General features: G+C 47.8%; 1 protein-coding gene across 2 annotated transcripts in view; it reads right to left on the bottom strand.

Annotated features, from left to right (window-relative positions):
- Positions 1 to 18,988, bottom strand: part of gas7b (growth arrest-specific 7b) — a gene marked incomplete at its 5' end in the record, with an annotated part of 75,867 nt that overhangs the window by 21,609 nt on the left and 35,270 nt on the right. The window contains 3 exons of one of the 2 annotated variants that reach the window (XM_080747829.1): positions 268 to 383; positions 1,630 to 1,719; positions 7,089 to 7,142. In XM_080747829.1, coding sequence (XP_080603955.1) covers positions 268 to 383; positions 1,630 to 1,719; positions 7,089 to 7,142 — 260 coding nt within the window. Of the gene's footprint in view, positions 1 to 267; positions 384 to 1,629; positions 1,720 to 7,088; positions 7,194 to 18,988 lie in introns of those variants that run through there. The other variant, XM_080747830.1, reaches the window with a different exon arrangement.

The raw sequence follows: 18,988 nt of genomic DNA, 5'->3' as shown, positions 1-18,988 counted from the left end.
ACAACAAGAAAACAGGAAGCTTCTGAAAAGTGCTGATTGAAAAGCTGACATGTTTCACGTGCTCATGCACACACACACACACGTGCGGTCGTGCACACACACACACACACACACACACACGCGCGCACGCACGCACACACGCATGCACGCACACACATATATACACACTTCCCCTTTCTTTTCCTGTGAGGTTGATTTTTCACAGATTTTACAATCCTTCCAGGGACTTTTTGGTCCACCAAACTAATGGCTGTGGCTGTGTCTTACCTTTCTCTTATGAATTCGGCCATCTCTTTCTGCATTTGCTTTCCCTTGAGCTGCTTCTGCAGTAAGACCTCAAATCCGGTGACGCAACCATTGCCCTGGGGATCTTTCTTATCAGTCTGCAATCATTAATAACACAAAATGAAGACACTGATTAAAAACCCAGCAAGAAAGCGGCATCACCGTGCACTACTAGTTGTCAGAAAGAGAGCACTCAGACTTAATCAGGTCTGAAATCGACACTGAGCCGGTGTTGCGTAACTGGGATGTTTAGGGAGCTGCGTATAGTTCGTGAAAAACACGATCCTGTATGTTTCAGTGTAAACCGCTGTTCCCAGGCTTGGGCGTACACGTTTTCTTTACAAGCATCTCCGTTGTGTTGTCACCTCGCTGAGTAACGCTAGCTGGTGCGTGTTAGTGCCGGACACTGCACCTGGATGAGATTACACTGAGAGCGGGAGAAGTCCAAACACAGGCCAGCAGATGCTGGTGCTCCCATGCAGGGCTCAGTGAGGGCTACGTGTAATGTATTCCTCTGCAGCAGGGCTCCTCAAAGTGGGTGCCGGGACACAAGTCCAGGGCTGCCACAGAATACTTTGATAATATTACAGGTGGTCCGGGACCCCTAGGGGGTCCTCAGAATTACTACAGGGGGTCCTCCAAATCTTTGTTTGATAGAAAAACTTTTTTCTCCTTTTTAATATTAACCACTTGAAACCTAGTGTCCATATTCAGAGAACTTAGGCCAAAAATAGCAGATTTACAGTACAAGCTCACAACGCCTCACACTCCAAGGCGTTGTGAATCCAAAATACACTGATGATTGTGCTGTCAAAAGATGAAACTATATGGAATCTATGAAAAGGTTGTGGGGGTCCCTGCTTCATCTCTCTCTCAACTAAGGGGTCCTTGGCCTGAAAACGTTGAAGACCCCTGACTTAGACCCTCTCTATAAGTAGTGAAGTACAGAGTTGTACTGTACTTTGTGCGATCTTTTTCAGTCTGTCTCTTCAGAAAAGAATATAAGATGAACAAGTTCACAACACGTCACATTGTGATGTGTTGTAAGATTGTAGAACGGCTATTTTTGGTCAATGTTCCCCCCAGATTAGGGATGCTGGTGTTCAAGTGGTTAAACGCCAAGTATAAAAGTTATTTTCAATCTGTCCTAATAGAAGGAGATTTTCTTTTTCTCCACCCGAAATGCTGTATCTTTAAGTACAAAATTTTCCTCTGAGATGTAATGCAGTACACAGTAAAACCCCGAGGGTACAACTGGTTAAATGAACTGTGTGGAAAAGCACTGGAAAATAATGCTGATGTCTGTGTGTTTATTCGTTATCTGATTATTGATAATTTCATTACCCAGAAGTAATCACAGTAGCTCCATTCATCCGGCTTCAACAGCGGCTGTTCGGGCATACTCATGGGGAGGGGGAACGTCACACAGTTAATCTGGGGAGAAGAGGAAGTGGGTGAGACAGAGAGACAGAGAGAGAGAGAGAGAGAGAAAGAAAGAGCGAAGTAAGAAAGAAAGAAAGAAAGAAAGAAAGAAAGAAAGAAAGAAAGAAAGAAAGGGAGATGAGTGGAGTGGAGTCACAAAAGCACAGAAGAGATACAGTAGATCAGTGTTTCTCAAACTTTTACATTTCAAGGTCTCCCCTTAACTCTGACAGTATACAAATTGAACCAAATGGACCCGTCCATTTGTATGCTGTCAGAGTTACAGACTCTGTATGGGTCAATTTAGACCCCCATAACGGAACCCACAGAGTCCCTGGAATCCACTTTGAGAACCACTGCAGTAGATCAAAATGGATTCAGGTGCACTTGGATGGCAGTGGATTACAGCACCTCCAGTGATATAATTCCACTTGTATATTTCCACAGCATGCAGCACTGCAGAGCACCTACCAGCCTACAGTATGTGTTGTTGTGAAGTGATCAAAAGGTGGGATTGAGAGGTACACTGTTTGTTGACTGACATCAATACTTGGTGCAATACAATGGTTGCCAAGCCGTGTCTAAAACAATGAATAACAACACGCACGCACGCACGCACAGTGTGTGTGTGTGTGTGTGTGTGTGTGTGTGTGTGTGTGTGTGTGTGTGTGTGTGTGTGTGTGTGTGTGTGTGTGTGTGCATGCATGCACGCATACATATACGTACACACACACACACACACACACACACACACACACACACACACACACACACACACGTACGTCACATCCGCGATTCAAGTTGCTCTGTCCTCTGTTGCTCTGGCAACCATTCGTCACCTCTGCACCTCCATGAACGAAACAACAAAAGTGAAGGCGACATTTTCTCAGAACTCAAGTCAAACACACTTTGACTGTACTCTGGGATTATGCATTATATACTGTAGTCAAAACAAATCAAATGCTTTCTCTGTTGCCAATGTTCTGGGTGGTGGATACAAACCTTCTTTAGCTATGAGTCTATGACGCCTGGGTCATACCACACTCTCTGGACGTCTACAGAGGTCCTCAAACATTTCCTTTTTTTTAAAGATTTGTTTTTGGGCTTTTATGCCTTTATTGGATAGGACAGTAGACCGACAGGAAATGGGGGAGCAAAGGTCGTCCGGATCGGGAATCGAACCGGCGATGCCGCCAGGCATCCATGCCTATGTGGCAAATGCCTGGTATGCGCCCGGACCAGTAGGCCAGCAGGCGCCCCTCCTCAAAAATGTTAAAGTCAAAGACGCCCAAACTGAGATATATTCGTCCACACATCTTTAAAGATCTTACGGCAGGGACGCCAACAAGGACCCCTGGGGGTCCCAGGATCCCACTTTAAGAAGCAGCGGTCTACAGTACCTCAGACCGTAACAGTGAGAGGAATTGACTCCAAGAGAATGATCTCTAATTATCGGTGTGCCGTATGTTCCAGCCTCTGCCGGCAGCAGCTGTGTGTAGTATAGATCATGGCTCTTCAACAGGGGGTCCGGGACCCCTAGGGGGTCCTCAGAGTTACTACAGGGGGTCCTCCAAATCTTTGAGTGATAGAAACTTTTTTTTCTTCTTTTTTATATTAACCACTTGAACTCTAGTGTCCATATTCTGAGAACTTTAGCCAAAAATAGCAGATCTACAAGCTCGTTGTGAGCTTGTAGATCGGCTATTTTTGGCAAAGAGCTTTGGTGTAGAGGGGAGAAAGAGCAGACTAGGTACACAGTGAAAGGTCAAGTTTATTAAGTATTGACGGTTCAAGTGGTTAAATATCTGAAAACACAAATTGACATGAATCCAAAATACACTGACGATTGTGCTGTCAAACAATGAAACTATATGGAATCACTGATAAGGTAGTGGGGGTCCCTGCTTCATCTCTCTCTCAACTAAGGGGTCCTTGGCCTGAAAACGTTGACGACCCCTGGTATAGATGTTAAAACTGGCTGGCTGGTTGCACTCCGCCTGAGGGGCTGCGTGTGTGTGCTGCACACCACGGGAAAGAGCGTGGAGATGTGCTGCAAAGTAACCTGGGGCTACGCTTAGGTCAACTGTGATAAGTTGCTTTATACATACAGTACAGTACAGTACACAGAAGCTGCTGGATGAAAATGTGCACCGCAGAAGTACACATGCAATTAAGTATAGGTGGATGCGTGGGCAAACAGCCATGCACGCACGCACGTGCGGTGCGAGGCGTTGTGTGCTTGTAGATCAGCTATTTTCACTAGTTTTGTGCTACAGTCTTGTGCATGAAGCAGGGCTTTATGACTATCTTCAGAGCTGCTGCAAACACAGCACTTTATCAGACACACACACACACGCACGTGCTCGCAAACACAATGGCTTCTAGAGTGATCTATGACCTTCACGACCTCTGTAAACTGACCTTTTTAACCTTTACTGGATAACATGGCCACGCTGACTTCGGCTCGCAAAAAGTACATTCTATTAGAAACATCTGTCTCCCTATCAATAGCATCTCCTGGTTGCTATGGAAGCAGAGTAAAGGTGTGCCTTCACACGCACGCACGCACGCACGCACGCACGCACGCACGCACGCACACACACACACACGCACACACACACACACACACACACACACACACACACACACACACACACACACACACACACCTACTGAAGGTGTTGTGAATTCTACTGTAAAGTGCTTCATTTTAAATGTAGGCGAGAGACAACTCTCGCCAATGATGGCGAAAGAATCAAGAAGAGTTACAGTGAAATAGACAGAGAGAGAGAGAGAGAGAGAGAGAGAGAGTGAGTGAGACTGGGAGACAGAGAGAGAGAAAGAAAAACATAGACCCTGATTGAGAGAAAGAGAAAAAACTCCATAACAGCGAAACATGAATAATCATCATTATAGTCATCATCAACTATTTGTACACCACATTTCACACAAATTGCTTTGCATTAAAAGTAGGTTAGATAAGAAAATGAGGAACCATAGATTAAAAGGGAGCAAAAGAGTACTGCATAAAAAAAAAGCACACAATAAATCAATATACGAAAATAGCCTTAAAATAGTGAGAGTTAAAAATGTTGTTTATAGGGCAAGAACACTTTGGTAGAAGTTTGGGTTATGTCATTACCTCGCCACGATACAACTCCAAAGGTGACTGATTGACTAGAAATTGATCATTCAAAGTATGCTCCTCATTGATTTACATATGTACGGCAAGATCACTCTGCAGTCTCTTTTTCAGCCTGTAAACCAGGGGTGGGCAACTTTGCTGATGGAGAGGGCCACTATATTTTCACACTCACTTCAGAGGGCCACAATGCATATGCAGTAAAAAATAGCAAAAATTGCAGCGACGCATTTTGAGCTTGTAGATCTGCTATTTTTGCTATTTTTGAATTGGAATCCTGAATTATTTTTTTGCTATTTTTGAATTGGAACCCTGAAAAGTAACATTTTTTTTTTTACTTTCAATGCATTTATATGTTCTTATGTTAATTTTATAAACTTAAATACAACTAAATTGTGCATAAAAAAGACTAGTCATTAAGCTACTAATATAGACTGAAGTAATTAAAGCGGATCATGTTTGCATGTTTAGAATTGTATCAGCCGAAATCAATCAATAAATCGTTATTCAGATATTAACCTGCGGGCCACGTCAAGTTAAGGTGAGGTCCGCATGTGGCCCCCGGGCCGCCAGTTGCCCATGCATGCTGTAAACTAATGCAGACAAAGCTGATTCTGACAGTATAGTTTTTTTGTATTTATTATCTGGATCCAGATCCACTGATCCAGTCTGGGGTTTCTTCCAAATAAAAATTTAAAAAAAGCTAAAATCATTAGAAAGTTGACATCAAACATATAATTTTCCGAATGTCTGTCCGTCCGTCCGTCCGTCCGTCCGTCCGTCCGTCCGTCTGTCTGAGTGTCCGTCTGTAACAGTGTTTCTCCTCAGTGGCTGGAGCAATGGATCTGAAATCGCATCACCATTAGCATATGAACACACCTGACATAACTGTGAAGCCCGTTTGTCACTTTCACAAATCGTATGCTGTATATTAGCATTTTTATGGTGTATCTATATCTATTCTGCATCTAGCTTGAGGCATATATATTCTGCATCTAGCATGAGGCAACATGTTTAACCAGCTCTGTGTGTGTGTGTGTGTGTGTGTGTGTGTGTGTGTGTGTGTGTGTGTGTGTGTGTGTGTGTGTGTGTGTGTGTGTGTGTGTGTGTGTGTGTGTGTGTGTGTGTGTGTGTGTGTGTGTGTGTGTGTGGGCGGGCGGGCGGGCGGTTGGGCGGGGGGGGTCTGTTGTCTGGCCCTGTTACAGATTTTGTCCAAAAATCATGCAGATCGGTACACAGTATCTCTGTAGCCATTAAACGAAACGGGTATTTCTTACATTGATGCTCCTACATAATATCATGCAAGCACCAGTTAAAGTTACTTTCCATCCCTCATATACTGTGTGCTCGAGTGCACACCCCATAACCCACACACTGCACATCATTTCAGAGCTCATATCTTTGAACGGGTAAGGACTAGTTTCTATAAAAAAACTAACAGTACTGGGTTTGGTGATGTTCTATAGTCTATACTGTCAGAATCAGATTTATTTTTTCTTCCTGAGCCTCTTAGCCGTACAATGTAAGTCAATGAGGAGCATATTTTAAATGATACATTTTTAGTCAGTGGAGAATTTTGTTGTGTGTCGACTCGTTACATCACGGCAAGGAAACCCCACAACACAAGCCTCCACCAAAGCCGTCTCGTGGCTTTAAAGACATCAAGATCTGCTATTTTTGTCGAAGAAATGTTGCATAGAGAAAAAGAAAATAAAAGAAGAAAAGTGCAACTTGTAACTCTGGTCTGTTTCACTAACAACAGGGGGTTTAACCCATTTAGACTTGGAAAGCAAGCACGAGTCTGTGTAACTATAGTTTTATACTTTAGCTATTCAAAAATAGCAGATATACAACCTCCAAGCGCGGCACCGAGTGCCGGGCAATGAGCTTGTAGATCTGCTTTTTTTTTATCATATTTTGTTCCCAGGAACAAAATATAATGAGATGTCTGCGGCCAAATACATAATTCCATGGGTCCTCAATTTTAAATTAAAAAGATTGAGAACCACCGATATAGAAACATAAACGTTTGTCAGAAAAACTGTTAGGATTTAGAAGACATTTGCAGAATGGAGTCCTCAGGTCCAAATAAGTTTAAGTGGTTTAAACATTACATGCCGGTGTGTGTCTGCTACGGGGGATGTCCCGGCCGGGTACTGTACTGTAGGTAGAGTAAGAGAGGAGTTGTGGTTAGTGGGGGTGTGTGTGTGTGTGTGTGGGGGGGGGGGGGGGTACTCACTGTGATGGTGGTCTCCTTGCTCTGTCTCCTGGTGGGCGACGTCGAGCCCGGGCTCTGTGGAGAGAGGCAGGACGCTCCGTCAAAACCAACCTCCGTGTCCGACATGTTTATCCCCGCTGACGCGCGCGCACGCACACACGCGCACGCACGCACACACACACACACACACCAACTTACCCCCCCCACCCCCACACATACACACAAACACACCCACACACGGTTACCTCACACACACATGCAGACAGTACATACACACACACATATACACACAGTTTTTTTTTCTCCTTGGTGCGCTCTAGCACAGCATCTGTCTGCCTGCTCCCTCTACTCCCGTTGCTTTCGCTCGTGTGTGTGTGTGTGTGTGTGTGCGCGTGTGTGTGTGTGTGTGTTGCCGTGCAGAGCAGCGAGGGCAGTTCTGCATAGCGAAGGACCACGTGGTCGGTTGTGCGTGTGCGTGTGCGTGTGTGTGTGTGTGTGTGTGTGTGTGTGTGTGTGTGTGTTCTACACATGAGTTTAGAATAATGAGTTAAAGCATCAGTGTCTATATATACTTTGTGTGCGTGCGTGCGTGCGTGCGTGCGTGCGTGCGTGCGTGCGTGCGTGCGTGCGTGCGTGCGTGCGTGTTTTGTGGCTGAACCGGCACCTTCAATATGCGATGGCACTCACATGGGGGAAAGGGTGATGGAGAAGAGAGACAGAGATGGGAACAAGTGACAGAAATTGCAAGACCAGTATTGGGTCGGGTGACACACAGACAGACAGACAGGGAGAGAATAGCGAAGCGAAAACTCATTATGGATAGAGAACAACAAAGAAATGAAGAAGAGGAGACTTTGATAAACAACGCCAGAGAGATTGAGAGAGAGAGAGAGAGAGAGAGTACAGTACAGTGGTGGAAAAAGTACTCAAATGTTTTACTTAAATAAAAGTATCAATAATGCAACATAGAAATGCTCTGCTACAAGTAAAAGTCTGGAATTAAAAATTTACTTGAGTAAAAGTACGAAAGTATTGGTATCAAAATGTAAAATGACAGTACAGTACAGTATAGTACTTAGTTGCTTTACAGCACTGGTACAGCAGTGCATCCCACGCTGTCCATACCATGCCCAGTGAAGCAGCAGCAGACGGAAGAGGATAGGAAACATTGAGGAGGAGAGGGAGGGGGTTGTCAGGGTTTATTTTGGAAGAGATGGAAGGCACCAACGCCTCCACTCCACGACCAGCATAAAAATAACAAAGAGAAATGCAAACACTGGGAAGTAGTGGCTCGGGGGGAGATGGTGGCGGCAGGCAGACTGTGTGAGAGAATGACGGTGTGTGTGTGTTGACGGTGCGCTTGTGTGTTTGTTGCGCGTGCCATATAACACACTGTTTCCCCGAACACACTGGGTCGGGACCCGTTTGTGGGACGGGTCCCTTAATGTTTTGTTTCCAACATTTAGTTTTTAATTATTATTATTTCAAAACATTTTCAAAAAAGGGAAAAAATTACATGATTTAAAAACTAAATTCTGTTATTCTTCTCAATAATTTCAGGAAGAAATCAAAGAAAAATCGAAGAAATTCCATGAATTAGAAAACGTATAGGTTCCGAACGGAACCATGTTTATTTAATACCGGAGGACAAGGTCCCCCTATGGGATAACCAGCGCCATCTGGCGCTGCAACAGAGTAAAACTCATAAGCTCCCGTACGAGAAATATCATTTGTCGGTAGGGCTGTCAATCACAAACGAGGGCGCCGCCCCCGAGTGTATAAAAGCCCTGCGGGCTATCATAACTTCCTCTAAAGCCGCACCTCTGCGCCCGCAACTAGCGAACCGAGGGGCTTTATTCGGGGGACCTTGTCCTCCGGTATTAAATAAACATGGTTCCGTTCGGAACCTATACGTTTATTGTCATACCTCCAGACAAGGTCCCCCTATGGGACTCATATACTCCCCGAGAAGTCATGAACCGACAAGACTGTCGTGCACACCGACCACACCCGGAAAGGAGGTCCTGTCAACCGACGTGACCCCTTTCAGGACTGATCCGACCCAGACCCACAGGGCCTGGGCGTGTTCAGACAGAAAAAGACCCTGACAGACCGAGGCCTGCCTTATGCACTAAGGGCAGACACAGGTCCACCTTATAAAATTGCAATAATATAAGGGAAAAACTCAGGGTCCCCCCACGTATCCTAGAGACAGCAGCATGCTATCTCAGGAAGGGGAGAGAGAGCCGCCCCACTACATAGTAGGAAGGGCAGCAGCACCCAGAACCGTATGCGCCATAGCAGAAGGCGCAACGTCCAGGTGATAGTAGGTCGCAAAGGTGGACGGCGAAGACCAATTCGCCGCTGCACAAATCTCCTCAATGGAGACACCTTTGGACAAAGCCCAAGAGGTAGACACACCCCTAGTACTGTGGGCCTTAAGTGCTTCCGGCACTTCAGACCCAGACCGGGTGTAAGCCAACCTAATAGCATCCACAAGCCATCTCGACAGAGTGGGTTTGGACACCGCTTTCCGTTGACGGGCATTCATGACCACGAAAAGCTGAGAAGTAGACCTGCTGTCCACCGTCCTATCACAGTAGGCCTTCAGGGCCCTAACTGGACAAAGACAATGAAGACGCCTATCCTCCTCTGATGCAAACGGAGGAGGATGGAAAGCCGTCAAAACAACAGGTTCCTTCGGGACCACTCGGTTCTTAGGAATAAAACTCAAATGAGGTTTAAGAAGAACCTTGGAGTCATTATTGAGAAACCTCATACAATCAGGGCTCACAGAGAGCGCATGAAGGTCGCTCACACGCTTAGCCGTAGACAAGGCAAGCAAAAGAGCTGTTTTGAAACTTAAATGTTTCAAAGAGGTCCTCCCAATCGGTTCAAAGGGTGCCTTGCAAAGGCCCTCAAGAACCACTTGTAGATCCCAAACAGGAAACAAGGCTCTGGTCACATGTCTCAAATGGTCCACACCATGCATGAACTGGACCACCTCAGGGATTTTAGAAAGGCCTTTGCCTGCCACCCCCAGGTGGCAGGCATCAATAGCCGCTAAATAACCCCTCAGTGTAGAGAACGCCAGACCAAGGTCCAGGCGGTCCTGCAGGAAATCTAACACCTTCTGGGCCGAAGCTATATGAGCCACCACAGGTGGCTCCTGTAGCTCACACCAGTCCAAAAAGGCATTCCACCTTCCATCATACACAGCCCTAGTAGAGGGGGCTCTAGCACTCTGAATAGTGGCTACAACCATCGGTGAGAAACCTGCTGCAAGCAGGTTCTCCCTCTCACGGGCCAAACCCACAGGTCTAGGCCCCGTGGGTCTGGATGGAAGATCTCGTCCCCTGCCTGGCGCAGCAGATCCCTGAGCAAGGGAAGCCGCCAAGGGGGTTGAGAGAGCAGTGGGGTGATCAGAGACCTCCACACTCCCCTGGATGGTGTCACCAGAAGAACCTCCTGGTTGGAACATCTGATCCTCTCCAGAGTGGGAAGAATCAGTTCCAGGGGTGGAAACGCGTAGAGAAGACCTTGTGGCCATTCGTAAGCAAACGCGTCCATCCCCAGAGGAGAAGGTCCCCTCACTGAAAAGTAAAGGGGACACTTCGCGTTCTCCTGGGAGGCAAAGAGATCGACTCGCGGTCGACCGAACCTGGAGAAAATCTGCCTCACCACCGCAGGGTGGAGAGACCAATCCTCGTAACGAGGCTCCCCCCTGGACAACAGATCGGCGCCGCCGTTCTGAAGGCCCGGGACATGGGAGGCTCTGATGGACCTCAACCGAGGCAAGCACCAGAGGGTCATCTCGCGCGCCAGCTGATCCAGCGTACGCGAGGAGAGGCCGCCCTGTTTGTTGAGATAATACAGGGCCGCCGTGTTGTCCGTCCTGACCAGGACATGGCAACCCCGGAGAAATGGTTCGAAATGCTTGAGCGCCAAGTAGATCGCCATTAATTCCAGATAGTTGATGTGGTACTCCAACATGGCCTGGGTCCAAAGACCCCTGGCTGAGCGCCCCTCGTGGGTGGCGCCCCACCCCGAGCGGCTGGCGTCTGTGGTGATCACCTTGCGTGACACCACTTCGCCCATGGAGACCCCACTTGTCAACAACGCCTGGTCCCTCCATGGGACCAGAGCGTCCATGCAGACCTGGCTGACTGTCACCTTCCTGTACCCTTGCAGGGAAGGAATCCTGAGCGCCAGTGACCACCGCTGGAAAGGTCTCATATGAAACCTGCCCAGACGCAGAAGTTGCACTGCTGAAGCCATCAGCCCAGTCAACTTCATGCACTCCTTGTACCTGACCACCTGGTTCAGTCGGAAGGAGCCGAGACAAGCCAGAAACCTGTCCACCCTCTCCGGGGAGAGGCGAGCGGACATGGTGGCCGAGTCCAGAGATATTCCTATAAAGGAAATCTGCTGGGAGGGTAACAACATGCTTTTGCCAAAGTTGACGTTGAAACCCAAGGCCTTCAGGTGTGACAACACCAGATTGGTATGGCGCGCCGCTTCTGAGCAGGAGGCGGCGGAAATCATCCAATCGTCTATGTAGTTCGCCAGCCTGACTCCCTGATGCCTCAGTGGAGCAATGGCTGCCTCGGTCACTTTCACGAAAACCCGAGGGCTCAGAGAAAGACCGAAAGGGAGGACCGTGTACTCGTACAGGCGCCCCTCGAAGGCGAACCGCAGGAACTTCCTGTGTGGGGGATAAATGAGGATGTGCTGATAAGCGTCCTTCAGATCCACTGAACAGTGGAAATCCCCCTGTCTCACTGATTTCATCAGTGACTCTGACGTCAGCATCCTGAATTTGAACTTTTTCAAGTGCTTGTTCAGAGCACGTAAGTCCATAATCGGACGCAGCCCCCCTCCTTTTTTCTGAACCAGAAAATAACGGCTCTGGTCGCGTGATAACTCCACTATAGCGCCCTTGCGCAATAGTGAGCTTATCTCCTCCCTCAAGGCATCGGCCTTCAAGCCGCGGGCTCGAGTATAAATAACCTTGCTGGATAGGGAGGGTTTTTTCGCGAACTGTAGTCTGTAACCCCGCGTCACCGTCCGAAACACCCAGTGATTCGGATTGCAACGTTTCCATTGCTCTGCACACTGTGCTAACGTGTTGCTGAGCAACGGAGAAGCCTTGGGGTTGTACCGCCTGAGCGGAACTACTGGGCCGGGAGGGAAAGGTTCCATATCCGGGCACGTATCCGTATCCGCTAGACGCCGGGCCGGAAGGCGCGGAGTCACCGGCGGAAAGAGCGTTTCCGTTTCCGGTACGCTTATTTCCGTATCCGGTGGGAGACGAACACGTGACCTCCAAGAAGCCTCGCTTGTTAATAATACATGCGACACACAACGTGGAGCCCGGGGGACAGGGTTCATCGCATAAGTAACATAATCCCCGGCTCGGGGAATTGTATTTACGTTTATAACCTGTGCTAAGGCCTTTATATGCTTCCTTGCGGGAAGACGAGGCCGACCCTGGGTGATATGTGTTGGCTTCTTCCCTGACGCTAAGACCAAACTCCTGTCCTGAACTAGAGTCTGCATAACAGTGCCGCTCGGTGGAGACAGAGGGGTATTGCACACTAGAGAGACTATACCACTGTGAATAGGAATTAGCTTGTCTGGGAACATTTTGCAAAGAGAAATATTCTGCTTGTAACCTGTCTGCATGACTGGAGGAAGCGATATTTTCTGAGTGGAAAGAAATTCCAGCCTGGACTTCTCTACACTGGTTAAATTCATGCAAAATGGGGTCGTCTGTAGTAAAGCAGACGACCTGAAATTTCAGGGGGACCCCGCCAGAGTCCAGTGTCACTTTCGCGGCGGCTTCCCACGGGCTTTGTGGGAGCTGGCCGGTATCCCGTGCCTGGGAGGGTGGCGGGATTGAGAGCGGGCTTGAGCCCCCACTGCAGTGTGAGGGGGTCCCGCGGAGGAAGAAGAGGGGGTCCTAGGGGGATTGTTCTGTTTCCCCTGTTTGGAGGTAGAGCGCCCCCTGTCAGCCTGACCAGGGGCCTTGCTCCGTCCCTGTCTCTTTTCCTTTCTGGGTACCTGGGGGTCCGTCGTGGCTCCCAGGAGTTCCAGAGTGATCTTCTTATCCGCCACCTCCTGGCGGAGAAGCTCCAGTCCACCGCCCATGAGGGAGGTAGGGTGGCCGGGGAGGTCTTGCAGGACCTTCTCGGTCTCCTCTCCGGAACTGCCAGGACACTTTACCTTGTCTAGCCACCTGGCACGTTCCGCCTGGATGCAATAATCCATGCCATGTCCAAGCCACTCGATCGCGTGGACATTCAGGTCCATCAGCATGCGCAGCGACTTGTCCATTTCCTCCACCAACACGTCAGGCACCTCCCGCATCTCGCTGAGGAGGCGCCTGGTGGAGAAAAGCAGCAGCTGGGTGGCGTTCATCGTCCTGGCTGCCAGCGCGGACGATCTGTAAGAGTTCCTCACCCTTGAAGACTGCTTGTCATCAAAGGCTATGGCAAACCCAGGAGGCTTCTTACCCACGGCCAGATTGAGGGGAGGCCGGCCTCCAGGACCGGTCCGCTCATGGCTAGGCTTGAGGCTCCCTACCAGGGACTGGGCCATCAGCTTGTCCATGGGAGGGCACAAGGGGATTCCCGCCTTCTCTGCGTCGCGGCAATCGACCAGGAAGGGGAGCTTGGGGGGGTCCTTGTGTGTAGTCCAGGTTGAATGCAGGGCCTCTGCAAAGCCTGGGACTAGTGGGAGCTTTTCCATCCGAAGCGGGGGAGAGGAATCCAAATCCTGGCCAAGGAGAGGAATCCTAGCCCGTGGTCCGAGTGGCGCGTCTCCGAGTGGCAGCTCCAGGCCACAACGGATGGTGGCGCGTTCCAGCACCGAGAGCTCGTCCATGGGGATGGAGTCTGGGTCTTGCGCCGCTGCCCCTCTCGCCCCAGCCGGCATGGAAGGGGGGAGAGAGGCAGAAGGGGCTTGGGAGGACGCGGCGGAGATGGAAGCCTCAGCATGAGGAACCACCCTGGCCGCGCCTCCGCCCTGTCCGGAGGGGAAAGAGGACTCGTCCTCCTCCGAGTACTCACCCTCCGTGTCCAACTCCTCCATGTCGCAGTCCTCTAGCTCCGGTTCGTCTCCGTCGCTAGCATGCCAGGAAACGGGGCTAGGTGGCCGCATAGCCCGTAGCTGGGGGACGGAGAAGGAGAGAGGAATGTCACCGACGACTAGAGGGTGGAATTCCTTGGGGGGGACGGTCCATGTTGCAGCTGGCGGAGAAACAACGTGGGCGGTCTTCCATGTTCTCTTCTTGGGCACGGCACCAGTCGAGCCCGTCGGAGAAACAGCAGTGGAAACAGGGGCCGCAGACCCGCTAGCAACGGGGCTACCGAAGCTAGCTGAGGGCGAGGCCGCTGGAGGCCTAACCACGTGGCGAGAAGCAGCGCTGTGGCGTACAGCGCTGTCCGGCACACGAGGAGAGGTGTCTGGGAGGGTTCCGGCGGAGACCGTGGTGTGAAGGCCGTAGCCTGCGGCAGCGATCTCGCATCGTGCCTCGAGGGCTGGAACATCGTACTGGAGGCATTCAGCACAGTTCACCCCCGTGGCCGGGGCCGGAGGGGACAGAGAGGCCAAGGCGTGTCCTACCCCCATGCAGACAATGCAGAACGGATGTGTATCTTCATTGGCGATGAGGCCTTTGCAGCTGGGAAGGCCGCACTTCTTCGGTACCCTAGCTAGCAGGCTGCTAACTGTAGGTCGACGAGCTGCCATCGTGAGCTAACCGAAGCTAAGCGAAGCTAAGCTAAGGCAGGGAGACACGTGGCAGAACGTACAGAGAAGAAGTAAAGACTCAAAGCGAAAGTGAAGAAAAAGACCGAACTGTTAGGAAGAATAGAAGTAGAAACGTACAGGAGAATAATCTATAAAGGCCAGTGGCCGACTTCCTAGTCAACGCTTAGGCTAAACTTTACAGAAAAATATACTTATATGGCTGAGTTCGCGACACTAGTTGCAGGTAAGCAGAGGTGCGGAAGAGGAAGTTATGATAGCCCGCAGGGCTTTTATACACTCGGGGGCGGCGCCCTCGTTTGTGATTGACAGCCCTACCGACAAATGATATTTCTCGTACGGGAGCTTATGAGTTTTACTCTGTTGCAGCGCCAGATGGCGCTGGTTATCCCATAGGGGGACCTTGTCTGGAGGTATGACAATAAACAAATGTTTCACGCCGCGTTGTGAGCTTGCAGATCGGCTATTAACACACACAGAGAGAGAGAGAGAGAGAGAGAGAGAGAGAGAGAGAGAGAGAGAGAGAGAGAGAGAGAGAGAGGATTCAGTGGTTTGAGGAAACTGTAAAACTGCAGCATGACTGCCTGACTAATTATGATGTGGGGAACAGATAAAGTGGGAGGGACTCATGTCCTCTCTAAACGCCCATCATCCTCTCCGCTGAAGATGAGCAAGAGGGCAGTATAATTAAAATGTGTTTACATCTTGTAACTAGGGTGGGAAGAACCTCACGAGGCAAGACAATTATGAGCTATAGTGACTTATAGAATAGATAAACCTTCATTGAGCCCTGTGCTGAAATGCTGATGTCCTGACAGTAACGGCCGTGAACAGGGAAAAAAACCAAGATTGGTACAGGCAAGAGTATAGAGAGATAAGAGTACGGTTAAAATACGAATAGAATCTAAACAGAATGTGTTGTCGTTCACTGATTGATGCATAGCGTCGTTGTCGGGTGGAAACCTTGTATGTCCAAAACCGTTAGTTTTGTATTTGTATTCATTTAAAAAATGAACTAAACAAGTGAAAACAGCCGATCTACAAGCACTAGATCTGCTGTTTTCACTACTTTTGTGAGACTGCCTTGTATGATGAAGCGAAAATTATTAACTTGAAACTTGGAGATACGAGGTTTCTGCCCGACAGTGACGATAGATTGGATTGATGCAGTAGGTTAGGGATTTCACAGAACGATGAGAAAGATAAGATAAACTTTACTGATTCAGGATACCGCAAACCTCCACTGTCAGGCATAAACCGTGTCCATATTTCAACTTTTTATGCTTTTTAAATTATTTCGTACAAGGTTTCCGTCCGACAGCGACCAAATGTAGCCACTAGCCAGCCAACTTGCAGAGCATTAACAGCCTTGTAGTCTACCTAACGCGGACATTCTATGCAGCCCGGCAAATCTCACCGGGACGTGCGCGAACGAATCGAGTCTTTAGAACGGCTCTTTGAAATGAGCAATGGGATCCGGTTCGCAGTATAGGGAGCCGTTCCTTTCTAATGAACAGTTGTGGAAAAAGTACAAAGTTAACATTCTTTACTTGCAATGTAGATGTAAATAACTAAAGTAACTAAATAACTAAAATGAGACAGTCTTTTAAACAGTCTCTAGACTGTCTCTAGTCCTCCGGCGTCTGGGTGACTCCTGCTGCTGTCCACTTTGAGTAAATGAGGAAGTGATCCGCGGTGGAAAACGAGTGATAAATCATAGCGATGTTATAATTATAATGGATAAGTCTAAACAAACCAGTTCACATGAACAATACTGATGTAAAATAAGATATCTGAACGGCTACATTTATTTTATATACAATTAAAATGTCATGAACCAGCACAGTTATAGGGGGGCTTGCCCAGGCTTTATTTTTCTTTCCGATCGCCAAAATAAGCCTGGGTTTCCGAGGCTAACAGCCTTGTGGCAACTAAGAGGTGTCATCAAGGTGTCATCAGCATATCGTTGCTGTCAGGCAGAAACCTCTTATCTCCATATTCTAACTTTTCATGTTTTTTTCAAAGGCAAAAGTAGCAGACAAGCAAGCTCGAAAAACGCAGCGGTGCAAACCTACGCATTTCGAGCTTGTCGATCTGTTTGCTACTGACGTTTTTGAAGGTTCAATCCTGACAAGAGACAGTTTTGGACATGATGAGGTTTCCCCCCGACAGAGACGATATATAAAAAGTGAAGAGCAACAAATGACTCATACTTTCCTACTTACTTTTTCACTGTGATGGAAGATGAAAGTGGGTGGGGGACCGGGGGGACGGGGGGGTGACAGGGAGCGGAGAGGAGGTGACAGAAGTGGAGGAAGGGTAGCAGGGGCGAGGTGACTGCGTGGGCTCAGTCGCTCGGAACTGGCATCCCAGGTTTAACATTGAGTCACTGTGACGCATATAGAGGAACATTTCACCTTTTCTCAGCATCATCGTTGTGTTATGATTGATTATGGGACTGGTTCTCAACCTTTTCAGGCCACGACCGCCAAAATAATCATATTTCAACTGGGGACTGGGGACCCTGCCTTGTGCACTTGGGAGTTGTAGGATTTGGCATTACATTTAGTTTGACTTGGTCTGTTCCATTGTGAAAATAGCAGATCTACATGCTCACAGCGCCTCGCAAAGTGAGGCGTTGTGAGCATGAAGATCGGCTATTTTCACAATTTCTGCCTTTAATATTTGACAATTTGGCCAATTTTAGAGGTATTAAAAAGTCCTTAAATTGTCACTTTAGAAATGAGCAGATACCCTCTATACACTTATATTGTATGTTGGTCTGTTTACTGAGAAAACAATGTTAACATTTAGCTAAACATTTGGGAACATTTAGCTAAAATAATTTGCCCCCCCCCCCCCCCACAGGTTGAGAACCACTGGATTATGGGACCGACGGCGTCCTTTATCCGATTGACCAAGTACATATATTCAAACATGTTGAATCACTCATCTGCGTATCTGACGCCATGACAATCAATTACCTTATCAGATTACCTTATCAGATAAACCTTTTAGCTCAAGACCCGAAAGAGAAACTAGATGTTTGCCCGGAACCAAAATTTGTGAAAACAGCAGATCTACAAGCTCACAACGTGCCGTGAGATCGGTTACTATCACTACTTCTTAACGTAATGGCATAAGGGGATAGTAATCTTTAGTAAGATGCAAGAGTCATGACGGTACTTTTCAAGGTTTTTAGCTTGTCACAAGCTGGTAATATGACTGCGCTATTCTTGTTCTAAATCGATGGAACAACAATGGCTTCTATTTCAGCATGCTAACTGTCCAGGAAGAGTGAGTGAGGCTGTAGTTTCTATCAGTGTGGATTCCCCACCAATGATGTAATTATTGGTATCACATTTCCAAACTATCCTGCCTCTGAGACACAAGAGAGTAGACAGAAATGGTACATCTTTTATTGATTAGTGATTATTTTATCCGTTACCTTTTCGATTAATTGAATAACCAAAAAGAATGTTTTTGGAATAAAACAATATTTTCTTTTTCTGAAAATCTTTTATTTCCTTTAAAAGTTTTTGAAAATATTTTGAAATAAGGCCTACTGCAAAAGAATTATAGGAAACGTAAAATAAATAAAAAAACATTAAATATTTGCTTACTATACCTATAGAAAGAAACGGGTCCTGACCATAGAGGTATAATAATGGGTGTGTTCGGAAATACAACTCTGAGCGCACTGGCCAGTACAAGCTAATACGTGAGTGCGTTCGGGGTGCGCATAATGAAACGCACCCATAGACTAATAGAGGACGGACTGCCCCGCCCCCAGCTATTCATTTCGATGCAAGTTGCCCAGTGGCGTTTGAAGCACCCGGAAGACAGCCGGAAGTACCTCGGCTGTCCTAGATCAGTAGGACAATGTGAGCACCGCAGTAACGTTTTAAAGGACCAGGTCACCTCTGGGACAACCAGATCTTATTTTATTGTTGTGTGGGACACGATCAACACAATCCTGAGTTATTTTTTGTGTTCAATCTGTGTTTTTAGATATGTTAGTATTTCAGCATGCTACAACTGGTCATATGATGCATTTTGCATCATATGACCAGTTGTAGCATGCTGAAATCGGCTGAAATACATTATCTAAAAACACAGATTGAACACAAAAAATAACTCAGGAGTGTGTT

This window comes from Nannobrachium achirus (genome assembly GCF_963921795.1).
Source record: "Nannobrachium achirus genome assembly, chromosome: 18".
Classification (NCBI taxonomy): Eukaryota; Metazoa; Chordata; class Actinopteri; order Myctophiformes; family Myctophidae; genus Nannobrachium; species Nannobrachium achirus.
Note: the sequence above shows the minus strand (reverse complement) of the source record. Positions and strands in the feature narration are given on the sequence as shown.